This window comes from Coturnix japonica, chromosome 10 (assembly GCF_054131305.1).
Source record: "Coturnix japonica strain WE chromosome 10, WE-NBRP24, whole genome shotgun sequence".
NCBI classification, from domain to species: Eukaryota; Metazoa; Chordata; class Aves; order Galliformes; family Phasianidae; genus Coturnix; species Coturnix japonica.
Genome location: NC_140672.1, coordinates 8,441,002 through 8,465,572, shown reverse-complemented (window position 1 = coordinate 8,465,572; position 24,571 = coordinate 8,441,002). Strand labels below are relative to the sequence as shown.

The 24,571-nt window shown below is 38.1% G+C and overlaps 2 protein-coding genes across 3 annotated transcripts; both read left to right on the top strand.

Annotated features, from left to right (window-relative positions):
• The first annotated feature begins 3,689 nt into the window (after positions 1 to 3,689).
• On the top strand, positions 3,690 to 5,086 carry LOC146759229 (obscurin-like protein 1). The gene is made up of 2 exons (XM_085510191.1): positions 3,690 to 3,989; positions 4,633 to 5,086. The coding sequence occupies exons 1-2, from the start codon at positions 3,740 to 3,742 to the stop codon at positions 4,776 to 4,778; spliced, it is 396 nt and encodes a 131-aa protein (XP_085366317.1). The 5' UTR covers positions 3,690 to 3,739; the 3' UTR covers positions 4,779 to 5,086.
• A 1,489-nt stretch (positions 5,087 to 6,575) lies between these two features.
• Positions 6,576 to 14,738, top strand: LOC146759228 (uncharacterized). 2 transcript variants are annotated; one of them, XM_085510184.1, is made up of 6 exons: positions 6,576 to 6,700; positions 8,470 to 8,737; positions 9,240 to 9,301; positions 10,321 to 10,516; positions 12,963 to 14,163; positions 14,604 to 14,738. In XM_085510184.1, exons 1-5 carry the CDS (start codon positions 6,668 to 6,670, stop codon positions 13,040 to 13,042), a joined length of 639 nt encoding a protein of 212 aa, XP_085366310.1. In that variant the 5' UTR covers positions 6,576 to 6,667; the 3' UTR covers positions 13,043 to 14,163; positions 14,604 to 14,738. The 2 variants fall into 2 exon arrangements, with proteins under 2 accessions (XP_085366310.1, XP_085366308.1); XM_085510182.1 differs by having other exon boundaries at positions 12,960 to 14,163.
• Positions 14,739 to 24,571: the final 9,833 nt, after the last annotated feature.

The following is a 24,571-nucleotide window of genomic DNA, read 5'->3' as shown; positions in this document are numbered from 1 at the left end:
CTCTGCTTCAGGAAAGAGCTACTCGCTGACTTACACACGTGTCCAAGTCAAGGATGCAGCAGAAATAAAATCTGTAGCAGAAAAGGCAGAATCTCGTGAATCTTGTGCCCATCTTACAGTTAAAGGTAATTATGCTTCTGATGACGATTTTGATTAAATTATCTTATGTTATAAACGAGCTAACATCCTTTGATTTAATGTCAAGGAAGTTAAACACCACCAGGACCTTTCACAGAAATAAAAACTCCTACCTACCTACCTTTGTGCCCACAAAATATCCAGCTTCTCTTTTGGAATTTACTTTTGCTAAGTAAAACATATTATTTTCTTAGGAGGTTGATTTTCTACGTTTAGACTTCAGCTTTGTGTTTGAACGTTGAGGGATAAAAAACATAGCTTGACTTTTTCTTCATTTTCTCTTGCTGTTTGAAAAGAACACAGGGTTTTGGTTTTTTTTTTAATATATACAATGTTAGGGTATATATATGATGTTAAGTGTGATAAAGAAAAGGGAGACATTTGAGTTAGCACACTACTCAAGAGTTCAGTCCCCAGCTTTGCCACTGTTACAATTATAAGGGCAAGAACTTCCTGGAAAATGAATTTCTCCTAAGTAGAGTCATTACATTTGAGCTACAGAGACCTTTACTAGGTGAAAACTTGTTGTTCAGAGCTAAGTTGCTGTATTTAACCAAAGTAATTATCAATGTCCGTGTTTCAGTGAACCTCTTTTCCATTTTGTAATGCGAGGAGTTTGATATTGGGATGGGAAGGTCATGGTTTGATTTAGATGTTGGACTGGGAATCAGAAGATCTGGGCACTTTTCAGATTGTCAGTCTTATTGTCTGACTTCTTAACAACATTCTTTTCTTTCTATTATTTTTTAATGATGTTTCAAGGCATTCTGAGCTGATAGGTGTAGTGTTCATGTGCAGTAATGCTGACGTGAGTAAGTGGGGTGATAATGTAAGGGTTTTTTACATTCCTTCTAAATCTCTGCTTTCTCTTGTTCCATCCTTCTTAAAGAGCAATCCATTAATCTAGTAAAGGAGCTGTGTGATGAGGATGTGACTGAGCCTGAAGAAGCCAAATTTGAATGCGAGATATCCATTCCTTCTGTGAAAACTCCAAAGTGGTATTCCTACGTGGGGAAGTCTTACAGGCTGGCAGAAACTTGATTATGCAGCAAGAAGGCACCATCCACCAGCTGACCATACTGAAAACCACCACTGATATGACAGGCACCATTCAGTTCTCAATTGGCAAATCAAAATCCACAGCCAATCTGCTCGTCAGAGGTAACATATCCAGGCTTGGTTTACATCATGAAGATGAAGAATTAATTAACGTACAGTCTTCCTTCACTGGGGTCTTTGAAATATTGTGTGTGTGTCTGGAGGGTCTGCTCCATTTCCATTTAAAAGTCGTTGGACACTAAATGAGACAGCTGCATCTCAGTAAAAGATCTGTTTGAATAGTTTTGATGTGCTTACTATTCAGATCTACAGAGCTGACGTTTTGTCCTTGGCTATAGCAAAGAGGTCAAATCAGGTGAAATTAATTGTTTTTCAGAACTAGACAAGTTGAAGTTTGGTAGCACATAGGTTTGATGCCATTTCTCATTGATTTCATCTGAAAGAAACTTCCAGGCTTTTTGTCCGCTGTTGTCCCCAGCGTAAGATTATCCATTCACATCCTAAAGTACTTGTTATATTTTTAACTCACTCTTATTTGAATAAAAGCCTCAACATTTGGGAGCAATTTAATAAGCACAGAACAAGAGCTGGACCTTGCATTTGGTAGATATTATACAGTATTACTTTATAGAAATGTAGTCAATGGCATTCCCTATAGACAATCGTTTTTTTTATCTTTAGAGTGGTTCAAAAAACCATTGTGAACATGAGATTAATTGAAATGGAGCAGACGCAAGAGACTTTCCTCTTCTTCCAATTGTCCTCATCCTTTCTTCTCTTCCAGCCCTGCTTTGCAGATTACCATATACAAATCACCAGGAAGCTGGAGGACAAGAGAGCTTTGGAACGTCATTCTGTCATCCTGTCCTGTGACTTCAGGCCTTCTCCAAAGCTTGTGAAATGGTTCAAGGGCCACACACCCATCGTGCCCTCTGAGAAGTACAAGATCAAGAGGGATAAGCATTCAGCAGAGCTCAAGATTCTGAAGCTGAAGCCCAATGATGCTGGTGTGTACAAGTGCAAGGCAGGAATTGCAGAGACTGAGGCCACGCTGACAGCTGAAGGTAAGAGCAGGGGGGGTGGTCTCTTACATGTCCTATTTCACCTCAGATTTCTCTTCTTGAGGTTGACTTCTGCCGTTCTCTCCTGCTAACTTTATAAATGTATAATCTTCAGTGAGAAGATTACACAAAGATTATCTAGTCCAACCATTCTACCACATCCCAGTATGATTTATAGTAACAGTGGTAACAGTTCACCTTGTTTCCCCACAGCCCGCAATGTAGAAGTAACGAAGCACTTGCAGGATGTAGAAATTGAAGAAGAGAGCTCTGCTGTCTTCTCCTGCGAGCTGTCCCATAATGACGAGGACGTGGAATGGTTCCTGAATGGCAACCTCATTTACACCAACAATTACAAGGACATCAAGAACGTTGGCAATTGCTGCAAACTGACAATGAAGCAGGTTAAGCCTGAGGATGCTGGCACAGTGACAGTGAAGTCAGACAAGGTGTCAGAAAGCGCACCTGAAGGTGATAGGTGGGTCTGATCACACCCCTCCTGGATGTAAGAGATGCTAAGGAGCCCCAGTTCATTCTATTGTGCAGCAGTCCTGCTTCTAAAGCTCACCTCTCTGGGGTGACAAGACATCAGGGGCTTTCTTCCAGTGGAAGGTTCCATTGCAGCAGATATCAACGAAGGAGGATGGTTTTGGTGTCCTGCCAAAGCATTCCATTGCTTTTTATCATCATTTTACTTAACACAAGAAGAGTTACAAGAGCAATTTCTTTTACTGCTTCAGTAACATGCAGTGTCAATGCTGTTGTCTCCAAGTATTTATGACTGCAGGGAGAGCTCATTCAGTGTGTGTTTTGCCTCTGGAATGACTAATGACCAGGCTGTGAGTAACCTGATCTAGCTGTGAATGTCCCTGTTTATTGCAGGGGAGCTGGGCTAGATGGCCTTTAAGGGTCTCTTCCAATTCTAAGGATACTGTGATTCTAATCTGATCTCCCCAGCAATTAAGCTCTTTTACTCTATGCACTCCAGAGTTTGAAGGATTTCATTTTTCTCCTTTCTTTTGCATTTGGTGGGTGTTTTTTCCCCATTATAAACATCTGATGTGTGAAATAGAAGATAGATAAAAGGAGTCAATAAAACAGGAAAATCAAAATTGTTCAGCAGCTTATCCTCTTAATCCTGAGGCCTGCTGTATGAGCTCTGCTGTACGTGAGGGCAATGCCAGCTCTCCAGCTTTAGAAGAGCTGCATCCCAATTACTTCATATGATATCAGTCCCACCCACCGGCAATGCAGGCTGTCCCTCCTGTTCCCTGTATTCTCCTCCTGATTAGTTCAGAATACCATAAAGTGCATTCAGTCAACGGACATGAAATCGCTTTAGGTTCTATACTGGTGTCGTCAGTGCTGGTAAAGATTTATTGATCCCTATTTAAAAATCTGAACACAACTGGAAATGTCTCAACTTCTGTATCACGTTGTTCTGTTTTGCCTGTTTAATTGCAGAGAAGCCTGCTGTCTTCATGAAGTCCTTGGATGATGTTTTTGTTGAGGAGCGGGGTGTGATTAAATTGGAATGCGAAGTCTCTAAAGAGAAGGTCAAACCAGTGTGGAAGAAGGACGGTGTTGTGCTCTCTTCTGGCAACAAGTATGAGCTGGTACAGTCTGGGAAGACCCTATGTCCCCTTATCCATGACCTCGAGAAGTCAGATGCAGGTTTCTATACCTGTGATATTGGCACTGATGTTGCCAAGTCAAAGGTCGGCATTCAGGGTAAGTACTGTGGAAAGTAAAGGAGTGCTGAAAGCACATTCAGTGTGGTCACTATGTCTTACACCTATTCCCCCATGAGCCTTAATAGTTTCTACAATAGAAGTGTATTACTGCAATTTAGTGCAGTGATGTCTGGAAAATTCCCATTGCTTTTGATGTAAATGTATCTCATTTTGCCATGAAAATCACCAAACACGTCAAGAATGTCCTGGAAATATTTCCTTTCTAAATTTCCCTAAAATGGAGAAATGGTTTGAACACCAGTAGGGTAGGATGGTAACAAATTAGCTAATAGAAACATTTGATTTCTTGTCATAGGCAAAACCCTTTTTCTCACACAGCATCCTAGAGTTGTCCTCTCTGTTAGGTTGTTCCCTCTGTGGCTCATTGAATCTTCATTCTGCTCCATGGGCTGAGCTGCTCGCCTTGTAGTTCTTCCAGAGCAAAGACAAGAGATTCACGTCTCTTTTTTTTAATAGCTTTCTGGTAATTCTGAGTGGAGAATGTCTTAGAGAATACATCTGTAAGGAATGCAGCCATGTTCGTCAAATCCTGAGTTAAAACACCAGTGCTGCTACTCATGTCAGTCACAAATGCCTTTTCTCCATATAAACCTCATACTAACCTATCTCTTACCTTCCAGAGCTGAATAGTGGCATTACCAAACGGCTGAAAAACACTGAAATCCAGGAGGGAGAAGATTGTACTTTTGAATGCATTCTGTCCCATGAAAGCATTGATGAGTTCAACTGGACACTGAATGGAAGCAGAGTGGAAAGTGGTGGGTGATTTAAAGCTTCTAACGTGAGTCAGAAATAGGCTCTCCTTATCAAAAGTGTGACTCCTACTGACGCTGGGGAAGTCGTTTTTACTGCCCGTGGTCTAACCTCCAAAGCCTCTCTGTGAAAGGCAATGAGATGGGAGAGATTCTGGGGTCTGATTCCTTCAACTGTCTTCTGATAAGATTGTCGTGAGAGCTAACTCATAATATGGTTAAAGTGAATAGCAACCTTCTACTTGAACCTTGAAGCACTGAGAATTTCTCTTAAAAATAAGTAAAAGGAGGAAACATTTTACACAAATGTGAGAACTACCCAAAGCACTGGGGTAGTGTTGGAAATGGGCATCTCACTACAGCTTGTTCCATTAACAGTAAATCAGGAATGCTCTGTTGAGGGAACTGTGGGAGCAAATATCCTCTAAGTATAAGCTGAAGGGATGGCCTTCACATCATCTAGCTGTACAACAAATTCCTATCTAGAACATGTGCATCTGAGAGCATCATCCGAGGCTCCCAGTGTTATGAGTGGAGAGAAGAAAGAGGCAGTTTTCAGACATGGTTCATCATCCTCAATGGGGTAGATTTAAGAGAGAATAAATGCTGCCTGGAATTCTATTGTCTGTACTTTGCAGATTACTGCTGGCTGTAGGATGGCGTCTGTTGCAAGTGCCTCTCTAACTTATCTCCAGCATGTAGATGCATGTATTTTGAGAGAGGCATCCTACCCTAAGTGTATGTTACTCAAAAAGCAATGTTTTCTTCCAGGAAAACCTACTGAGGTTTCAAAACAGCTGGAGGATAAGACAGCAGCAGCAGGGCAGGACATCAGCCTGAGCTGTGAGCTGTCAAAACCGGATTTGAACATCAGGTGGTACAAGGATGGCAAAGCAATCAGAAAAAGCCAGAAGTACGACTTGCAGAAGGACGGAAGTGGGACCATTCTGATCATCCATGACTCTACTGCCAAGGACAGTGGGGAGTACCCCTGTGAGACAGAGGACTCCATAACAAAAGCCAGGGTCACTGTGCAAGGTGAGTTGAAAAGCACACTGGGGATGGCATGTAGAGAAGTCGAGGTAAATATCTGCAGCCTGTGGGTGATGTTTTTCTCTTCTGTTTCCTTGAGCAGGATCAATTCTTAGTTTTCAGAAAATATGATGGATTAAAATCTTTTCCTTAAAATAATCTGGAAACTGAATGATTCTCCAGTGTGATGTGGATCTGGGCAGCCTGGTCTGGTGGTTGGTGACCCCTTGGCAGGGGGTTTGAAACTAGATGATCTTTGAGGTCCTTTTCTACTCAGGCCACTCTATGATTCTGTGATCATTCTATGATTCTATGATCTTGGGTGTTAGTGAGCCAAGAAAAGATGGCAATCTGAATTAGTCTATATTGAATATGTGTAATCAAAACTATATGCAGTTTATCAGATGAGATCCTACCAGCGCATGTATAATGGTATTGAACTTTGCAGATATCTACTGGAATTATCAAACCTATGTAAATGGGTGGATTCTGTGGTCTTCTTAGACTCTTTGCATCTCTATGTGATATTCTGAAATGAGGGCAAAGGAGATTCAGGACACCTCTGTATGCTTGGGACTTGTTGGGGTAACAAATCCCTTTGTCCTACACCCTCATCCTTTTTTTTTTTTCCTTCCAGAAAAACCTAATTACTTTATCAAGGAACTTTCAGATGTGAAAATTGAAGAAAGTGGAAGTGCACTTTTTACATGTCAGAGCGAGAAAGCCGCATCCTTCGTCATATGGAGGAAAGGCATTGCTGAGCTCAGGCCTGGCAGGAAATACAAGAGGGCACAGAAAGGACGAGACCTGCAGCTGTGCATAAAAAATCTGGAGAAAAGTGACAGTGACGTGTATACCTGTGACATTGGTGATGCCCGGTCCAGAGCCAAGCTGGTTGTACAAGGTATGTGTGAGAGCCATATGACTGCGCATCCTGTTTCTCCACTACCAAGACATTATCCTGGTAGAATTTGTACATTTATGGCAGGTCTTTGGGGCTGCAGCTGTCTGGCCTGAATAGCGGTTCACAAGCCATGCACAGAGCAAGCTGCACGGAAAGGGAAAGAACTACCGACTAGAGCAGTGCCATTGAGAACTTTATGTATCATTTAAAAACCAAAAATGCTGATGTACGGTGAGGCTGGTGACCCAGAAATCAGTGTGAACTTTCTATCTCTGACCTTTCTGAGTTAAAAATAGTCCTCCAGAGTTCTAGGCAAAAATTCCCTTATGCTGCATTCTGGGTAGTTGTCACGGTTTAAACAAAAATCTACCTGTGTCCGTGACAGGGGGGCTACAGGCAAGCGAGGTGCTAGAAGGAGCTGAACCTCTGTCCCAACTACTTCAGAAGCAGCCCAAACCCCCTCGTACATGGCTAAGATCTCCTTCTCAGTTGGAGTGTAGCACTCCTCAGACCCTTTATATGCTCGACTCCAAAGTCCCGGGGGTTGGCCTTGGGTTTCTCCTAAAGCTCTTTGCCACAAACTCCAAGTGGGACCTTTCTCTCCAGCAGCAGTGTAGAGGATGTTCTTTACATCCTGTCCCGTCCGTACTGGCCCCAAGGCCACGGCACGGGCTATCTCTTGTTTTCTCTGCTCAAAAGCCTGCTGCTGCTCAGGACCCCATGAGAAATTATTCTTCTTCTGTGTTACCTGATAGAGGGGGCTCACTATGTGGCTGTAGTTTGGGACATGCATTCTCCAAAAGCCCACTACTCCCAGAAAAGATTGGGTCTCTGTCTTGTTGGTGGGAGGAGACATAGCAGTGATTTTGTCAATCACATCTGCTGGGATGTGTCGATGCATATCTTGCCATTTTACACCTAAGAACTGGATTTCCTGTGCAGACCCCTTCACCTTGCTGCGCTTAATGGCAAAACCAGCTTGCAAAAGAATTAGGATTATCTGTTTTCTTTTCTTGAAAATCTCTGCTGCTGTATGGCCCCACACGACAATATCATCAATATACTGCAAGTGTTCGGGAGCAGTAAAATTATTCATGCTTTATATGATGTTATGATGTGGAATACTGATAGCAAAATTACAAAATTATTAAACCATGACACCCTGGTATTTTTCTTTTTTTTTTCTTAAATATTTTCCTTTTTTTTTTTCTTAAATATTTTCCTTTTTACTATTTAAATGTTATGGGCTTATTTATCTTATAGAAACACAAGGCTGTTTACAAAGAAGTGCATGCTGTGTTGCTGTATGATGAGCAAGATACATCTGTTCTTCATCTAGCAGGAATAGTTGCTGAGCCTTAAGAACAGTTTCAGAAAGCTTTGGGAATTTGGGCATTTTCCTTGTTTCTGCAACACAAAATGAAAATTTACGCTGTATACAAAGAAAAGGGGAGTCCGAACTTGTACGTTAAATTTGAAGGAGATCAATCTGGGGTAATATTTAAAAAAAAAAAAAAAAAAAAAAAAAAAGGGAGTGTGGTCATCAAATACTATAAAATATATTAGCTGTTACTAGAATGCCACTTATCTTCCCCCCATATGAATCACTGTCATGTTGTATGTGAATTTGTGAGGTGGGTTTTGAAGCTGAAATTAAAAGCTTCTTGTATGGCTGTCTTCATAGTGGCTATCCAGACTATCTGTAGAAATAACAGCTATTATGTAGTCAGCTATTCTCCAGTTTTAACTGATTATAAATTACGTTTCAGGGTGGAGAACATAGCATAGTGCCTGACACCTGTGTTGATCCTGAGGGCATTCTTGATTCTGTGCATTATGATGTCATGGATATTAAAGAGCAAGCTGAGGCAGCACATAGTTCCATTGTATCCCTGGGGGACCCGAAGGAAGATACTGGCTGGTTTGAAAAGCAGCTGGAGAAAACTAACTTTGAACTGATGGAGACCAAAGAAGAGCTAACAGAGAAAAACACCAAACTACTTAAAACTGAAGAAGAGCTGATGCAGAAGAACAAAGGTGAGTTATGCGATGTGAAAGGTAGAAGAAATAGTTCATTAATCTAAAATAGAAATAACCAGTTTGAGTAGGAATTAGAGGAGATGTTCTACCTTTGGAACCATAGCCTGTAGATAAGTGATAGTTTGTTCCTTGTGTATATTCAGGTTCAGCAATTCCACGGTTTTTGGTTATTTCTTTTCTTTTTTCCCCCCTCTCCTTTAAACTGCAACTAGCAGCTTTACGCTTTCATAAGTATGGGGTTAAATATATCTTATATATCTATATCTTGATTTTTACTTTTATATTGTAATCTCTACTCTTCTTTATGTCTTGTTGATGCAATGTTTTCGTTCCAAGAAATATAGAAAACTTTTGAATCCCTCCCAATAAGTGAAGACCACATGCAAATTAATTAATCTGTTCAAAAGCTACCTAAACATTAGAATATCTGGAAAAATTGATTACTTAATAAACTATCTATTGGCTACTTATGTAATACAACCTTTTCTGTGTGTTACAGACTTTGAAATGCAGGCGATTAAATTGGATGAGTCTGTTGAGCAACTTAAAGAAGCAACTGAGGTAACTTTATCAAGAAGATGTTGTGTAAAATTGTTTTAATACCAACTTGTGGTAGCTTAAAATGCTATAAATGCTCAGGATATCTACACGTTCTATGCAGTCCATAAAACTTTATCCTGACTAATGTACTGCGAGCTACTGAATATGTGAAGACTAGCTTGATTAAGTATGTGTGCATACCACTTCTGGTGGTTTTTGTTCATTTTTTGATGTTTTGTAGCCTGAAGTAGCTCTGAAAACATTTATAGTTAATTCTGTCACTCAGATCTCTAACCTTGTAAGCTTAGCAACTTGACCCTTCTTAGTCTTTGACTGTCTGCATCACTGCAACTTAGTATTTCCATGGTATTAAAGCTGACTGTGATGAGTAGTCATGTCCTCACCTATTACTTCTTCCAAGAACAAGGCTCCAACTCTATCTGTGAGATTGTGTGGCCTGAACACTTCTGAGGCTTTTCTTTTCATAAGTTACTAAAGATGAATAATCAGTCCTTGGCAGTGCCAGCATGGCTTAACAATCGTCATCTTGTAAGTAAGGAAGCTTCACTTGTGGTCAAGGACACAATCTAAAATATGCGTGACAGAGCTGACTAAGCTTTAAGGTTGGATTATATCTGTCACGATGAAAGTGATTTTAGCAGCTTAGCAGAAGTGTGATGTGATGAACTTGTATGAGAGCTGACCGTTTGCTCTTTGACCATGTTTGTAATTTTGTTGACTTCTTGGAAACAGGAAATTCTTTGATAAACTGGTAAACTCTTGATTGTGTGCAAGTCTTTTACTCTGTAACCTGCTAGGCTCTTGCTTTCCCTTGTATACTCTACCGAGTATTGCACTTGTCATTATCTGAAGGTGTACTTGTTCTGTCTGCTATTGAGATTTGTAACTGATGTCTATAGAGTCACCGGGTAAATATTTTAGCTGTATGGTTTTGTGTAAATATTTGCCTACAGAAGATTACTGAGACTTAAGTGCTCCTTTTGTTAAGCTTCAATGTAACTGATCTTATATCAATACAGGAAAAGACTACCTACCATTTAACTACCATTAAAGCAGAACCGGCAGAAGAGAACACTAATAAAGGAACTGAAAGCAGCCAGTTTTCAGTGCTTTCAGTTAAAGCACTGAAACAAGAGAAAACTGAGTTGGAAGTGGGAAGAAAGCGCAGTAGTGATGAAGATAAGCCTACTGTGGAAGAGCCACCTCCAAAGAAAGGTACAGTTTCTTCCATCGTTGAACAGGGTGTCTTCCAAAACAATAAATTGCTTCCTATTCCGGATAGGAAGCAAAAGGCTGTGAAGCGCGTACCTTATGGTATAAGGAGAAAAGCCACTGTGTTAAACTGTAAATAGAAGTAACTGTTATGTAAATATCCCTTTTTCAGAAGGTCCTATGCTGTTCATTTTTGAATGCTTAAGAATAAAAGTTTTTTGCACTATTTTTTTCCTTTTTGCTGCTTTTTCCTCATCTGTTGATGCACTTGCAGATTTGGTAATAGTTTTAAAGCAGTTTCTTTAGGATTGTTTCAACTGCTGTTGCTGATCTTCTGAGTAGCATCAGCTGCTCAAGTGCTTTTTTTTGTTTGTTTGTTTTGTTTTTCCTGAAGCAACTATCAAAATTGTTGACGACCTGCTAATTGCTCGCTCATGGGCAATATTTGAGCAAAATGGTTTGGATAAGCTCTGATGCATTTAACTTCACTTCTGGGCACAGCTGAGCATCAGTGTTCCTAGAATTACGGAAGGCATATACAATGTAGACGGGAAAATCTAAAACTTAGCTGTATTCCCTTCCTTTCTTGTATTCCTCTTGCAAAATATGTGCAAGGGAGAAAGTCAAGGCCTTCTTTGGATGAGATGCTGTTCTTGGATGATTTGTCCCTGCTGCCTTTATTTGGCATAAATATTGAATCCTAATGTGACCACTGAATGGCATCACATATAAGCATCTTACCAGAGACTGAGGGAGGGATGTGGACTCCTCCATACTCCAAATAGTAGTGGGTTTGTTCTAATCATATGACCAAAGCTCTCATTTAAAAATTAATGACAGCAATGCTCCACATAGGAATTAAAATGGGTAGCTGATAGTCACAGTGTCAGCATGAAGTTTTCTGTTAAGAAGTACTGAGTATTCAATCATGTTAAAATTTTCTTCTATTTGTGAGTATTAATAGCGTCCAATTTCAAAAACCGCTTAATATATATTCTTTAGCTATGTTAAATATACACAGTAGAACAATGAGCACAGGTATGTTGTGCTGGTTCTTTTGTAGAATTAGTTATATAAGTAGCACGAGCAAAAGTGTTTTAGGAGATGCTAGGTTATCTCAGCTTAAAGTTCAGGGTATTTACACCATTCTCTGAGCTTTTAGGTCTTGTTTCCTATGCTCTGTAATAATGCTTTTTCCCTACTTCCTGTGTAAGGAGCTTCTAGACTGAACATTACACATCTTCTCCCTAGTCTTATTTATCTTGCTTTAGTGCTTGCTTGTTGTTTTCAGCATAAAGTGTTTAGATTACTTATAAATCATATTCCCCTCACTAGTGTTGCTGGGAGCAGCAGTCAAAACCCAAAACCTGGTTTGGGGTGGAATATGCCACTGCTGTTTCTTCAGTATGACTTTTAAATCAGTTGAGGGCTGTATATAAAACTCCTTAGATGAGTTAAGAGGCTGTTTCCATGTAGTACATGTGAATCTGTATGTAATGCAGGCTGCACGTGGGCGCTATAAAATTCTGCATTTCTGTAGTTGTAGTAATAAAAGGACTGTACAAGAATCACCATGGAATATATTGTTGTGGTGACACAATCCCTAGTAAGTCTTGACTTATATTTATTTTTCTAATACTTAAAGTATGCATATTATGGAATGGACATAACTGGATTCTAAAGCAATGATGAAATACAGCAGAAGTCGCTTTTGATAGAAAGAAAATGCATGTGATTTTAGCTAATTGCTCACCAGTTAAAGAAAAAACAGCCCCAAGCTAATGGAATATTTATGGAAACTTGAATCTGCAAATTTGTACAACTTTATGAGTGAACTTTATATGCAAAAGAGTAAGTGTGGACAGAAGTAGGAATCCTCATATTTTGTTTAGAGATCAACTGAATAAGAGAGACAGATATCAACACTTAAGTGATCAATTTGTCCAGGGTTTTATCTTTCTTTTGAAAGTAAGAGGACTGTGAGTTGGAATGAAATTTCTTAGAGAACTGTTTATCTACCATTTAGATGTAGATGGAGTGATTCCTGGCTGCCTTATAGGGATTGCTGAAGCACGGAAGATAGAAAGAATATAGCTGTGAATTATCTATCTCGTTCCCATGTTTCTTAAATCTAATTAGATTTTCTACTGGTGTGGAGTGGAAGGTTTGAGTAGTGCCATGGTAAAAGTGTTCTTCCAGACTGAAAGCCTTTTGCTGTTAATTCTGTATAGAAATCTGAGGCACCTGATTACGTGTTCAGAGAACTTTAATTCCTTCACTAGTATCAAATACTATGTGATGTGAGGGCATGGCTTGCATATTATGACAGTTTTTCACTTAGAAGTTGCTACTTGGTGTTGTGAACTGCTATGTAATAATGATTTTAATCAATCTGAGCTACATTCCTTTTCCCTTTTTTTTGTTTGTTTGTTTGTTTGTTTTACAGTAGTTGTAAATGAGAGAAAGAAAAAGAACACTGTAGAGCAAAAGAAAATTGAACACATGAAACAAAAGTGCTCCACGTACTGAAAGGAAGTACTAGCACTGAGGGAAAGAACTGAAATCTTGGAACATCATTTAACTGTGCTTGAAGAACAATGCAGAAGAGAAAAAAATAAAAAAGAAGATTTCAGTAAGCAGGTAACAAGCCTGCGTATTGAGCTTTCTTTTTCTGAAGAAACAGCTGATGCCCTCCGTGAACAAATTCTGCAGGGTCAAGCTGACTATCGGGAAATTGCTTCTGAACTGGATGAACAGAAATCTATAAATATGACACTAGAAGACAAAAATGCCCAACTAACTAACAACATAGAAGTTGCCAAAGAATATATAATTGATAAAGTGTCACAAGTAAAAGAAATGCGGACCAAATTAGATGAATTATACAAATGTCACTTAGAGTTTCACGCCATCGGTACTGACTTTGTCAGTGCAAAGGATTCCTCAGACTCTGAAAAAGATGAGCCAGGGACATCTCAAATTAGTTCTGCATGCATTCAGTCACAGACTTCTTCCATCTCAGATCTTGTGCAGGACCTCTCCTTTAAATATAGTCTTGAAAGGATTTGGGAAGTACGCAGAAATATTGTTGATGTTTCCTCACAAAAAAGTCAGCACATCAAAGCACTGCTTCAAGACAATGAAAACCTAAAGGCGGGACTGAATAATGCTGAAAATCATAATCGTCAACTTGTAATGAAGCTATGTGAGATTACAGCTCACACTAGTCAGGAAGATGATCTTGTGAATCAGTTACATGAGCAAATAGAAAAGAAAACTCAGGACTTTGAAGAAAAGACTGCAGAAGATCAGAGAGTGATTGCACAATTTCAGGAGGAAGTTGCCAACTGTGAGGTAAAAATAAGAGAGCTTGAATATCGCCTGGAGGCTTCCAAGACATTGGAAGACAAAGTGTCAAAACTCAATGAATTACTTAAAGAAAAAGAATCTATTACTGTTAATCTAGAGACAGTTACAGCAACTCTGCAGGAGAAATCTGCAAATGCAGACAAAAAGGTTGAAGAGTTAAGTAGTAAAGAAGCAAATCTGATTCAAGAAGTTATGCAGCTTAAAAACAGCTTGGAGCAGATGAAACACTCTCTTCGGGAAAAGGAAAAGAGTGAAATGGAGAAAGTGCAACGTATAGAATCGTAAGTAACCACTGAGTTAACTTAGAGCCCTTTGAGAATGAACTAGAGTTAAAAATAGTTAATGGGAACATCCCTTTGACTTAATGCATCTGCATGCTTATCAATGGCCAAACTACTACTTTAGGATGCTTTGGTATGCTACTTGAGTTCCAAGGGAAAACAGGAGTGTGCAAGGAAATGAAGAATAATATGGGGATTTCTGGTGGTTTTGTTGTCCATCCCTCAGAATAGCATCTGAATAATTTATTGCTTCAGCATCTGATTATGAGAAGCAAGCTGAAATTCAAAAGTAATTGTTTAAATCTTGTCACTGGTCTAGATAGATTTAAGAGTCTATTTACAAATAGAAACCAACAGGCAGGGCATGGATTAAGCTGTAATTGCTGTTTCCATGAGATGTGTAACAGTAATGTTCTTTGTCTCTTTATTTTTAACATAAGGCTAGAAAATATTCTTTCTGAGAGTTCTGCCCTTGTACTGAATTTGAAAAAAGATTTGCAGAGGAAAGAAGAAGAGTATGCAGATCTAAAAGACAAACATTCTGATGCCAAGAAACAAATTCAGCAACTACAAAGCGAGGTTTGTAGTCAACTGAGCTATTTTTTTCTGTAAGATTATGCTTGGCTTTCTGCTGTTAAAACTTCTCAAACTTTAACTATGAAGCTGGAAATTTCACACTAGTGTGGCTAGCAGCAAATCTTAGGTAAAGTTGCCATTGAAGCTCTAGAGGGGACCAGAAGTTAAAACATGGTTTCGCATAGATAATGAACAGAGGAAAGTAAAGTTGGTTGGTAGTCTGGAATAAGGTTTGTGAAGAGAATAGCTAATCTGCCTCTGGAGGGGACTTGTTATTATCTCTAAGTTACTGGTGACTTGCCATTGGTATCCGTGGTAACTCCAAAGCCTAAAACCTAAGTCTTGTGAAAAAACGCTGATAACTGGGAAGAAGAATGCTATTTACTTGAAGAGAAATAGACTAATTTCCAGAGGCTCTTTAATATAAGCATGTATATTTTTTTTCTTCAATTTCAGCTTCAGTGATGTTAATAGTTAAAATTTAATTATTAAACAAGAAGATATCTTAAAACCCGTTTTGCAGGATCTTAGTCTGAAAGTTTATTGGGTGTGCTTGGGGTGGAAAATTGAAGCTTAAAAATGAATTCATGTCTTCCTTGGTAACCTTGCACTTGCTGTCATTTTCCTACTCAGCACTTGTCTGTGAATTCCTCTTTATTTAACAAAGAAGTATTTGGCCAGGTTGGATTACAGAAGTCTTTTAATGAACCGTGAGCTGTGCTTACATTACAGGTGTCCACGATGCGTTCTGTGGAGGAATCCCTCAGGATCAAGAAGTATGAACTTGAAAGGTTTATTAACTATTTTAAGGATGAGCTGGATTATAAAGACTTCTATATCCAACAACTTAAGCAGGTATTTTACTTGCTCTTATTTTTTATTAAATGAATGATGCAGGTTTTCCAAGCAACAGGAAAAAGGTCAAAAAAAAAAAAAAAAATTGGAGCAAAATGAAAGTGGCCAACTGAAATTAGTGGTAGACCATGAAAGATATTCAAATAATTAGTCACTACAGAGCACTGGCAGATTGCTTTAAATACAATAATCTGCATAGTAAATACATATGTAATACATGCATGTAACCTGATCTTGTTGAGTGACATCACGATATGTTAATTGAAATGTCTTACCATAAACTCTTTTTATTAGCTTGAGTCCTTATTTATGCTATATGAAAAACTTATTAATTCTAGGCTGTCTTAAAGATTCTGCTTGTTTTTACTGTGTATGCTTTTCTTTCAACATGAAATATAGGAGCTGGTGGAAACTGAGAGGATGGAAGATATCTCCAAAGACTATGACCAACTATGTGTCAGTCAGCCATTATTTGTGTGTGTGTGTGTGTGTGGAATATCCGTGTAAATGTTGTCACATTGCTAATGACTTTGAGTCTTCTGTGTTTCGATTTTAAAACATATCTGCATGTATTTGTATGTAAATATTTCAATGGAGATGCTCTATTTCTTTTAAAAGAGCTTTTGGTCATGGGAGAATCTTGATTTGAGAATAATAGCTAGTAGGGAGTTCATCTGTAAATTTTCAAACCTTCAGATCTGTGTGCAAGGGATAGAACAATTGAAGTTATGCGGATGGCATTAGAAGAACAAGAGGAAATGCAGCTTGAACAAGATGAAATGCTTCAAGCTCAGTTAGAAGAGAACCAAAAATTAGCTTCAGGTAATCTTTCCAGGGAAAGGGAGCAGGGATGCAAAAGGGGTTTAGACGTACTGTGATAGCCACTTCCATTTTCATGTGACTGTTACTTAGGCATTGACGTTCCATAGTAAACAACAAATCTCTTGTAGTTAAAGGCTTCTGTTATTTCTTTATGTCTGTAGCAGATAAAACCGAAGCTGCTTTAGTAAAAAGTCATTGGTGTGGTATTTCAAATATATATTTGAAATGATATGCTATCTAACCTCATTTTGTGTATTGAGTAGAACTGATTGCATGGAAACAGAAATACAGTGAGCTGGAATACCAGAGCAATGGTGACTGGCAGCAAAAGAACAACGAAAGTGATGAGGCAAATTTGAATGAAAACAATACAGAATTAATAAAGCTGCAAAAAGAGCTGGAGGTAACTTAACTTCAAAGTTGTAACTTGATAAAGTAAACTGTTATATTGATTACAGAAACTTCCTGTAAAAGCTGCAGTGCAACATGCAATAGGGACCAGGTGCAGCTTTTTTGTGGTACGTTAAGAATGGCATCACTGATGCCCCCATAGTATAGGAAGTGTAGCCTTCCCTACATTATGCTGCCATGAGCAGTGCTTCTTTTGCTGGCCTCTGAACAGTTAGTTGTCTTATCCCATCTGATGTTATTTTTTGTTGTTGTTGTTTGTTTGTTTTTTTAAATAAAAGTAATGGGCTGGCAGTGGGAGTTTTCTAAGTGAGTATACAATAGGTTACATCCACTCTGTTAGTGGAATGGTTCTGAACTTCTTTCCTCCTTCACCTTGAGTAAGCTTATTCATGATATTTTTTTTTAATGCGCAGAGCCAATTCCCTTTTTCAAGAAGAGGGGAAAGTTGAACATTCATTGCTTCATTCTATACCACGTCAATGTGCTATAAGCAGAGTATACTTATACAATTGTTGTTTGCAAGAAAGGAATACTAACTCAAAGCAAATTGTAATTTACGGTGTATTTGTCAAAACTGTTTTCTGTTAGTTGCTTGGGCAACTAATATAAGCTATCGAAATCATCATCTAACTTTATCACCAGGAAGCCTTTTTTGTTGGGCTGCGGGTCTACTAATTTTCCTTGGTTAAAAGACTTTTATTTTTTCCAAGCAGTTTTTCAGGTGCTCTGTCCTATATATGAGAATGTCTGCCAGTAGGTTTGATAGGAAAGGAGACTACTCCTACAGTGTAAACTGTGTTGCTTTTCTTTGTCTTTCAACCCTGAAGGAGCTGCAAGTTTTTCTACAACTGCTGCAAGGCAGCGTAAAGTGTTAGAAGTTTTTAAGTTAAAAGAGTTTTTCTTATACTGACTTTTGGTGTAAGTTCTGTAAAGCTTGTGTGAACATTTATAAAGAAAAAGAGATGTTTTATGGAGGATCACCAGTCTGAATAAGAAATACTGGAAATGATTATTTTTTAATGGAAAAGAACTAATGATTATCCAATACCTGCCTTTGGGAATATTCTGTAGTAAAAACTGCTAATGTTTCTGTTATCTTGCAGAAACAAGTCTATTTAATGATGACCTGGCTTTTAAGACTTTTATTCCTTAATGACTCACTATTTCATTTTTGGTTTCTTTGAAATAGGAAAGTGAGACTAAGTATCAAACTGATAGAAAAAAGTGGCTGGAGGAGAAAGAAGATCTCCTAAATCAGATAAAAGAAGCTGAGAATCTTCGCAACAAAGAAATGAAACAATTTGCTGAGGACCGACAACATTATGGAAAGCAACAAGCAGAAATCGTAAGTGATGAGGTCCTGGCAGAGTTGTCTGGTGCCTGTAGTTTGGAGACAACTACATACCAAGTATTAACAGTAAGGGTGCATAAGAGCAGCTTGTCCAAGTCCCCTTGCTTTCTTATGCGCCAAAGCCCATATGAGAACTGCTTGATTTGGAAAAGGAAGGAATGGGGGGGCCACAAAAAGAAAGATCTTTCATAAGTGCATAATGAAATGTCACGTATGTGGGACATCAATAAGAAAATTACAGTTGAAAAATAGATCACTATTTAATGAGGCTAAGAAAGTATTTTGTACAATAGCTTTTGTTTGTTCTCTTTTCTGCAAAGCAGAAGGCCTTTAAGCCTTTATAAGGAAGAAAAGGCAATTGAGTTTCTAAAGAAACCCCACAAACTTCTCTCCAGATACTGAATAAAAATACTTGGTCAAACGGCCACAGTTTTGCTCCTTTATCACTTTCCAAATAGTGACTGATAACAAAGTCACTTGAGTTACTTGAGCTGTTTGCTGGGCTCTTGTCATGTAACTTCTTAAACATGTGAATCTGTACATTCTGCAAAGCTTTTTTTACATCTGGAAGTAGTTAGTCCCGACTTTCTGGACCTGCAAGCAGCATAGAAGGATGTGAGGAGCTTAGTATTATTATCACTTTGTGACTTTATTTTCCTAAAGCTCATTAGTAATCATTAAATGAGCAAATTGAAGTTGTTAAATAATACTAATATTTTTTTCACAAGGAGAGTAATGTAGGTTGTCTAATAGAAGCATGGTTTTGCTTCTGTAAGTTTGTAGTGCAACTAGTTCTAGAGCTCCTGTGGATCTTGAAGAGATCATACATTTACTAAGACTGTAAAACGGTGCTAACTACCGAAGTGTTAGAACAGTTCAGTGTGTAGTAGGTGATGTTCACTGTTCATCTGTTCTTCTTTTAGGAAAGACTTGTTGCCCAGCTGGAGGAAAAGGACCGTAATCTTCAAGTGGCGTGAGGAGAGAGATCAGTTAGTAGAAGCTTTGGAAGAAGAGCTCAAAAGTTTGGCTTTAAATGAAAGCTTGGAGCAGATGAAACAGTCTCTTTGGGAAAAGGAAAAGAGTGAAATGGAGAAAGTGCAACGTATAGAATCGTAAGTAACCACTGAGTTAACTTAGAGCCCTTTGAGAATGAACTAGAGTTAAAAATAGTTAATGGGAACATTCCTTCGACTTAATGCATCTGCATGCTTATCAATGGCCAAACTACTACTTTAGGATGCTTTGGTATGCTACTTGAGTTCCAAGGGAAAACAGGAGTGTGCAAGGAAATGAAGAATAATATGGGGATTTCTGGTGGTTTTGTTGTATATCCCTCAGAATAGCATCTGAATAATTTATTGCTTCAGCATCTGATTATGAGAAGCAAGCTGAAATTCAAAAGTAATTGTTTAAATCTTGTCACTGGTCTAGATAGATTTAAGAGTCTATTTACAAATAGAAACCAACAGGCAGGGCATGGATGAAGCTGTAATTGCTGTTTCCATGAGATGTGTAACAGTAATGTTCTTTGTCTCTTTATTTTTAACATAAGGCTAGAAAATATTCTTTCTGAGAGTTCTGCCCTTGTACTGAATTTGAAAAAAGATTTGCAGAGGAAAAAAGAAGAGTATGCAGATCTAAAAGACAAACATTCTGATGCCGAGAAACAAATTCAGGAAGTACAAAGCGAGGTTTGTAGTCAACTGAGCTATTTTTTTCTGTAAGATTATGCTTGGCTTTCTGCTGTTAAAACTTCTCAAACTTTAACTATGAAGCTGGAAATTTCACACTAGTGTGGCTAGCAGCAAATCTTAGGTAAAGTTGCCATTGAAGCTCTAGAGGGGACCAGAAGTTAAAACATGGTTTCGCATAGATAGTGAACAGAGGAAAGTAAAGTTGGTTGGTAGTCTGGAATAAGGTTTGTGAAGAGAATAGCTAATCTGCCTCTGGAGGGGACTTGTTATTATCTCTACGTTACTGGTGACTTGCCATTGGTATCCGTGGTAACTCCAAAGCCTAAAACCTAAGTCTTGTGAAAAAACGCTGATAACTGGGAAGAAGAATGCTATTTACTTGAAGAGAAATAGACTAATTTCCAGAGGCTCTTTAATATAAGCATGTATATTTTTTTTCTTCAATTTCAGCTTCAGTGATGTTAATAGTTAAAATTTAATTATTAAACAAGAAGATATCTTAAAACCCATTTTGCAGGATCTTAGTCTGAAAGTTTATTGGGTGTGCTTGGGGTGGAAAATTGAAGCTTAAAAATGAATTCATGTCTTCCTTGGTAACCTTGCACTTGCTGTCGTTTTCCTACTCAGCACTTGTTTGTGAATTCCTCTTTATTTAACAAAGAAATATTTGGCCAGGTTGGATTACAGAAGTCTTTTAATGAACCGTGAGCTGTGCTTACATTACAGGTGTCCACGATGCGTTCTGTGGAGGAATCCCTCAGGAATAAGATGGATGAACTTGAAAGGATTAATAACCAGTTTAAGGATGAGCTGGATTATAAAGACTATACTATCCAACAACTTAAACAGGTATTTTACTTGCTCTTAATTTTTAATAAATGAATGATGCAGGTTTTCCAAGCAACAGGAAAATGGTCAAAAAAAAAAAAAAAATTGGAGCAAAATGAAAGTGGCCAACTGAAATTAGTGGTAGACCATGAAAGATATTCAAATAATTAGTCACTACAGAGCACTGGCAGATTGCTTTAAATACAATAATCTGCATAGTAAATACATATGTAATACATGCATGTAACCTGATCTTGTTGAGTGACATCACGATATGTTAATTGAAATGTCTTACCATAAACTCTTTTTATCAGCTTGAGTCCTTATTTATGCTATATGAAAAACTTATTAATTCTAAGCTGTCTTAAAGATTCTGCTTGTTTCTACTGTGTATGCTTTTCTTTCAACATGACATATAGGAGCTGGAGGAAAAGGACCATAATCTTCAAAAGTGGCTTGAGGAGAGAGATCAGTTAGTAGAAGCTTTGGAAGAACAGCTCAAAACTTTGGCTTCTAATGCCATACAAAAAGAGACAGAAATAGCAGAACTGAGACAATCTGCCTTAAAGGATTCAAGCAAGGTCAGCTCTCCTTTCCTCCTACCTGATTAGCTACCCATAAATTCTGTAAGACTCCTGTACCTGCTCTTTGTATTCTGGGTGTGGTTCTGTTCTTGAACACTGTCGTATTGACATCATGTGCAACTAACCAAAAAAAGCACCAGCTTTTATTTTTGTTCTTCAGAAACAGAATTTCTGTTAATTACTAAAATTTCAATTTTTTCAGTAGTTCAGATAAACAGATGTCAGTTTGATGCTTATGATCCTACTGTCAGACTGGACATCTGTAGCTTTTTCCGATAATTCACAGCATTTCCGGATCCCAAGCTAGGCTCAATACTCAGACAGTAGTTCTGTCTCAGGTTTCTTACTTTCTTTGCTTTCTCTGAGGTAGTATCTACAATGGCATGAAAAGACAGAAGGGGACGTGGAGAGAGATTAAGGGAAGCATCAAAAAGCAGAGGGGGGATGATCTCTGGAAGTTGCATTTCTTATTTCAACATCCAGCTTTTAATCAGGATAGCCAATCTAAGCCGTAGCATAGAATTTCAGAAGCTAAACAGAAGACTAAATGAGTTGTGCTCTTTTGAGAATGTTTGGATTCACTTTCTCTGAGAAGAAAGATGTTCTCATAGCAAAACTTCCCCTACAACTGCCGACTTTCTCACAGTACCGAGGATTTGGGAACAAATAAAAGCTCGGGTTATTATATCTTAAGAGAGATGAAGGCTGAAGCACATAAGTAAAATAGAAGAATCAAAATATATTGTATTACAACTTCCCAGGCAATTCTGTGACTACTGCACTTGTAACAGTGACCGTACAAATCCGTGAAATGTTACTGTTCTTGAATAGTTAAGTGTTCTAGCCTGCAATTCTAAAACTGATGCTACTAAGTAATTGCAGTACTGCTTGTGTGTGTTAATTCCTTTTGCCAATCCCACAACTCAGCAGTTTTTACTGTTTATTAGGATAATGCAACTGTGATAGAAGAGTTAAGAAAAGAACTGGCTGACAAAGATGACTTTATAAAGGAATTAAAACAACGCATTAACCACAGTAGCCCTCAGTGTTTGCCAGAAATACCTTTACTTGAAGAAAGACAAAGTAGAAGGAATGACTCTGTAAATGAAAAGGTATGATTATATTTATAGAAAGTAAGTACTTAACATCTTGTTAACCCCTTTTTGTTCTTCTGTTTTCCTAGGAGATACTGGAGCTGGAATCATTTTTCTTAGCATATAGTCCTTTAACTACATATTCAGTGATCAGTACTTGTTGGTTCTTTTTGTCTTCCACTCAAACATGAGTTCTCATCTTCTCAAAACTATTTTATTTACTAGAACACCATCTCTCTGTGTACATTATGGAACTTTTCCATGCAGTTTTCCATGTATTCGTATGTGGATGCTGAAGATTAGGCAGAGGTTTAGCCTTTGGTGTTCTAACATAGCAGCTGTGAGCGTGCAGAGTATGGGGGGAATGGATGACAAAACGACCAGCGTTACAGATTTTGTCCCTAAATAATGTCTCGCTTTCTCTCTTTTGGAGGCAGAATACTGCCTGAGACTGTTAGTGAGACCCAGTAGGGGGTATCTGAAGATCACACAATGAATAGATGTTACTACCTTCCCACACTTGTGCTGTGTTTCAGCTTACGTGTTCATACGTCTGAGCTTGAGGTTTTACACTGTAACTTTAGAAAACTCGAGATATTTTGGAGGGCTAATGCATAGCCTAATCTTTACTCCTTTTAAATATTTACAGCCTAGGAAACAACAAAGCAAAACTAAAACTGGAGAAAGTATTCCATTAAGATGCAAAGCTGAAGACAATTATTTGTCACGTCCATGTACTAGGAACCTCACTTCATTAAATGAATCTGAGGTTAGTATGAAACTTCAGATCTGAAAATGTTGTGATTGTATTGCTTTTGATAAGGAATGAGTAGAAAAAGATCTCATGTTCTCTAAACAATTCCCAAGTTTTAATTTATTTATCCCTTTCAAGGTGATCAGATCACCTGTTTTTATAGCCTTTGATAGGAATAAAAGCTGTTGAAACAATTGTGTGATGAATTTTTGTCAGGTGCTGTTGAAAACTCTCCTCATGTTAATGCTTATGAAGTGGCTCATGATTAGATAAGTTACTTGGAAAAAATTCATGGAGCCACTGAAACGGGCACAGCAAATTGAACTTATTTTCTTCCTCTGCAGGATTTCTGGATATTGTTTTGTTAGCAGATGATGTTAATCATTCCTATATAAGTTTTTAATTGCTAACTTTCATAAAACAGCAGTTACATATATTTTAAAAACAAAGTATTTATTAACCAACTTAATTCTTGGAAATACAGTGGGTGGTGATACTCCATTCAGATTCTTAGCAGAGCCTGATAAAGTGGCTCTGACTACTTTTTGTCTTTCTACAATTAAAAAAAAGCATTAAAAACAAGCATTAAAAAATGCTATTTCTACCTCAGTAAAGTAGTTGAAGAATTTAATCAATGAACTGCTTTAATGAACAAAACTAATAGCCAAGCTCAGTGATAATGGTTTAAGAGAAGGGAATTTCTCCTAACTCCATTGTGTATTTTCTTTGAAACCTGTAGACATAAATCAGCTTTTTAGACATCATGAGATGTCTAATACTGATATCTTAATGTCCTGTTTTTATAATTGAATGCTTATTTATTATTTGATTTACAGTGGAATAGTTACCACTAGCAAATACTTCCCTACTATTAGCAAAAGTGTTTAAAGTGTTCACTTTTGTGACATCAATTGTTCTTTCCAAAAGAATCATGGCTGAAACTTGTCTTATTTTCCCAGGATTTTGTGAAAAGTGAGAACACGAAAAATACAAAATCTGTCATGGCTTTTAATTCACCCTCTGCAAGTGACGAGAAAATGGTTGGTTTTTGTTCTAGTTTTGAAGCTAGCTTGGGACTTCCTGTAATTGTGTGGTCACACGAAAGAAGCAGTGTCTTATCCTTATGTGTATACCTGAATGGGAATCTTACATGCTTATGAGCTCTTCCTATTAAATTCCATAAGCTAACCAAAGGGCAAGTCAGTCTGTCCCCAGAGCGTGTAATGGCTGTACTGTGTAATGATTTGGAGGGAAGGATATTGCACACTGAATAGTTGGGAAGAGAAGCTTTAGTGTATTATCGTGTGCTTTTGTAAGTGAAGCCCTTGTATTAAACTAAGGTTCATATCATTAATATGCATGGCAGTTATTAAAAACAGATGTTCACATGTGATAGCAGTATCCTTGGCATGGTCAGAGTATGAGTAGTAGATTTTTCC

Coding starts and splice junctions, on each gene's coding strand:
- LOC146759228 (XM_085510182.1), top strand. CDS start 6,668: ATGCCCGGTCCAGAGCCAAGCTGGTTGTACAAG. Junction 6,701..8,469: donor AGCCAAGCTGGTTGTACAAG/GTATGTGTGAGA, acceptor ATTACGTTTCAG/GGTGGAGAACATAGCATAGT. Junction 8,738..9,239: donor GCTGATGCAGAAGAACAAAG/GTGAGTTATGCG, acceptor TGTGTGTTACAG/ACTTTGAAATGCAGGCGATT.
- LOC146759229 (XM_085510191.1), top strand. CDS start 3,740: ATGAAGTCCTTGGATGATGTTTTTGTTGAGGAGCGGGGTGTGATTAAA. Junction 3,990..4,632: donor GTCAAAGGTCGGCATTCAGG/GTAAGTACTGTG, acceptor CTTACCTTCCAG/AGCTGAATAGTGGCATTACC.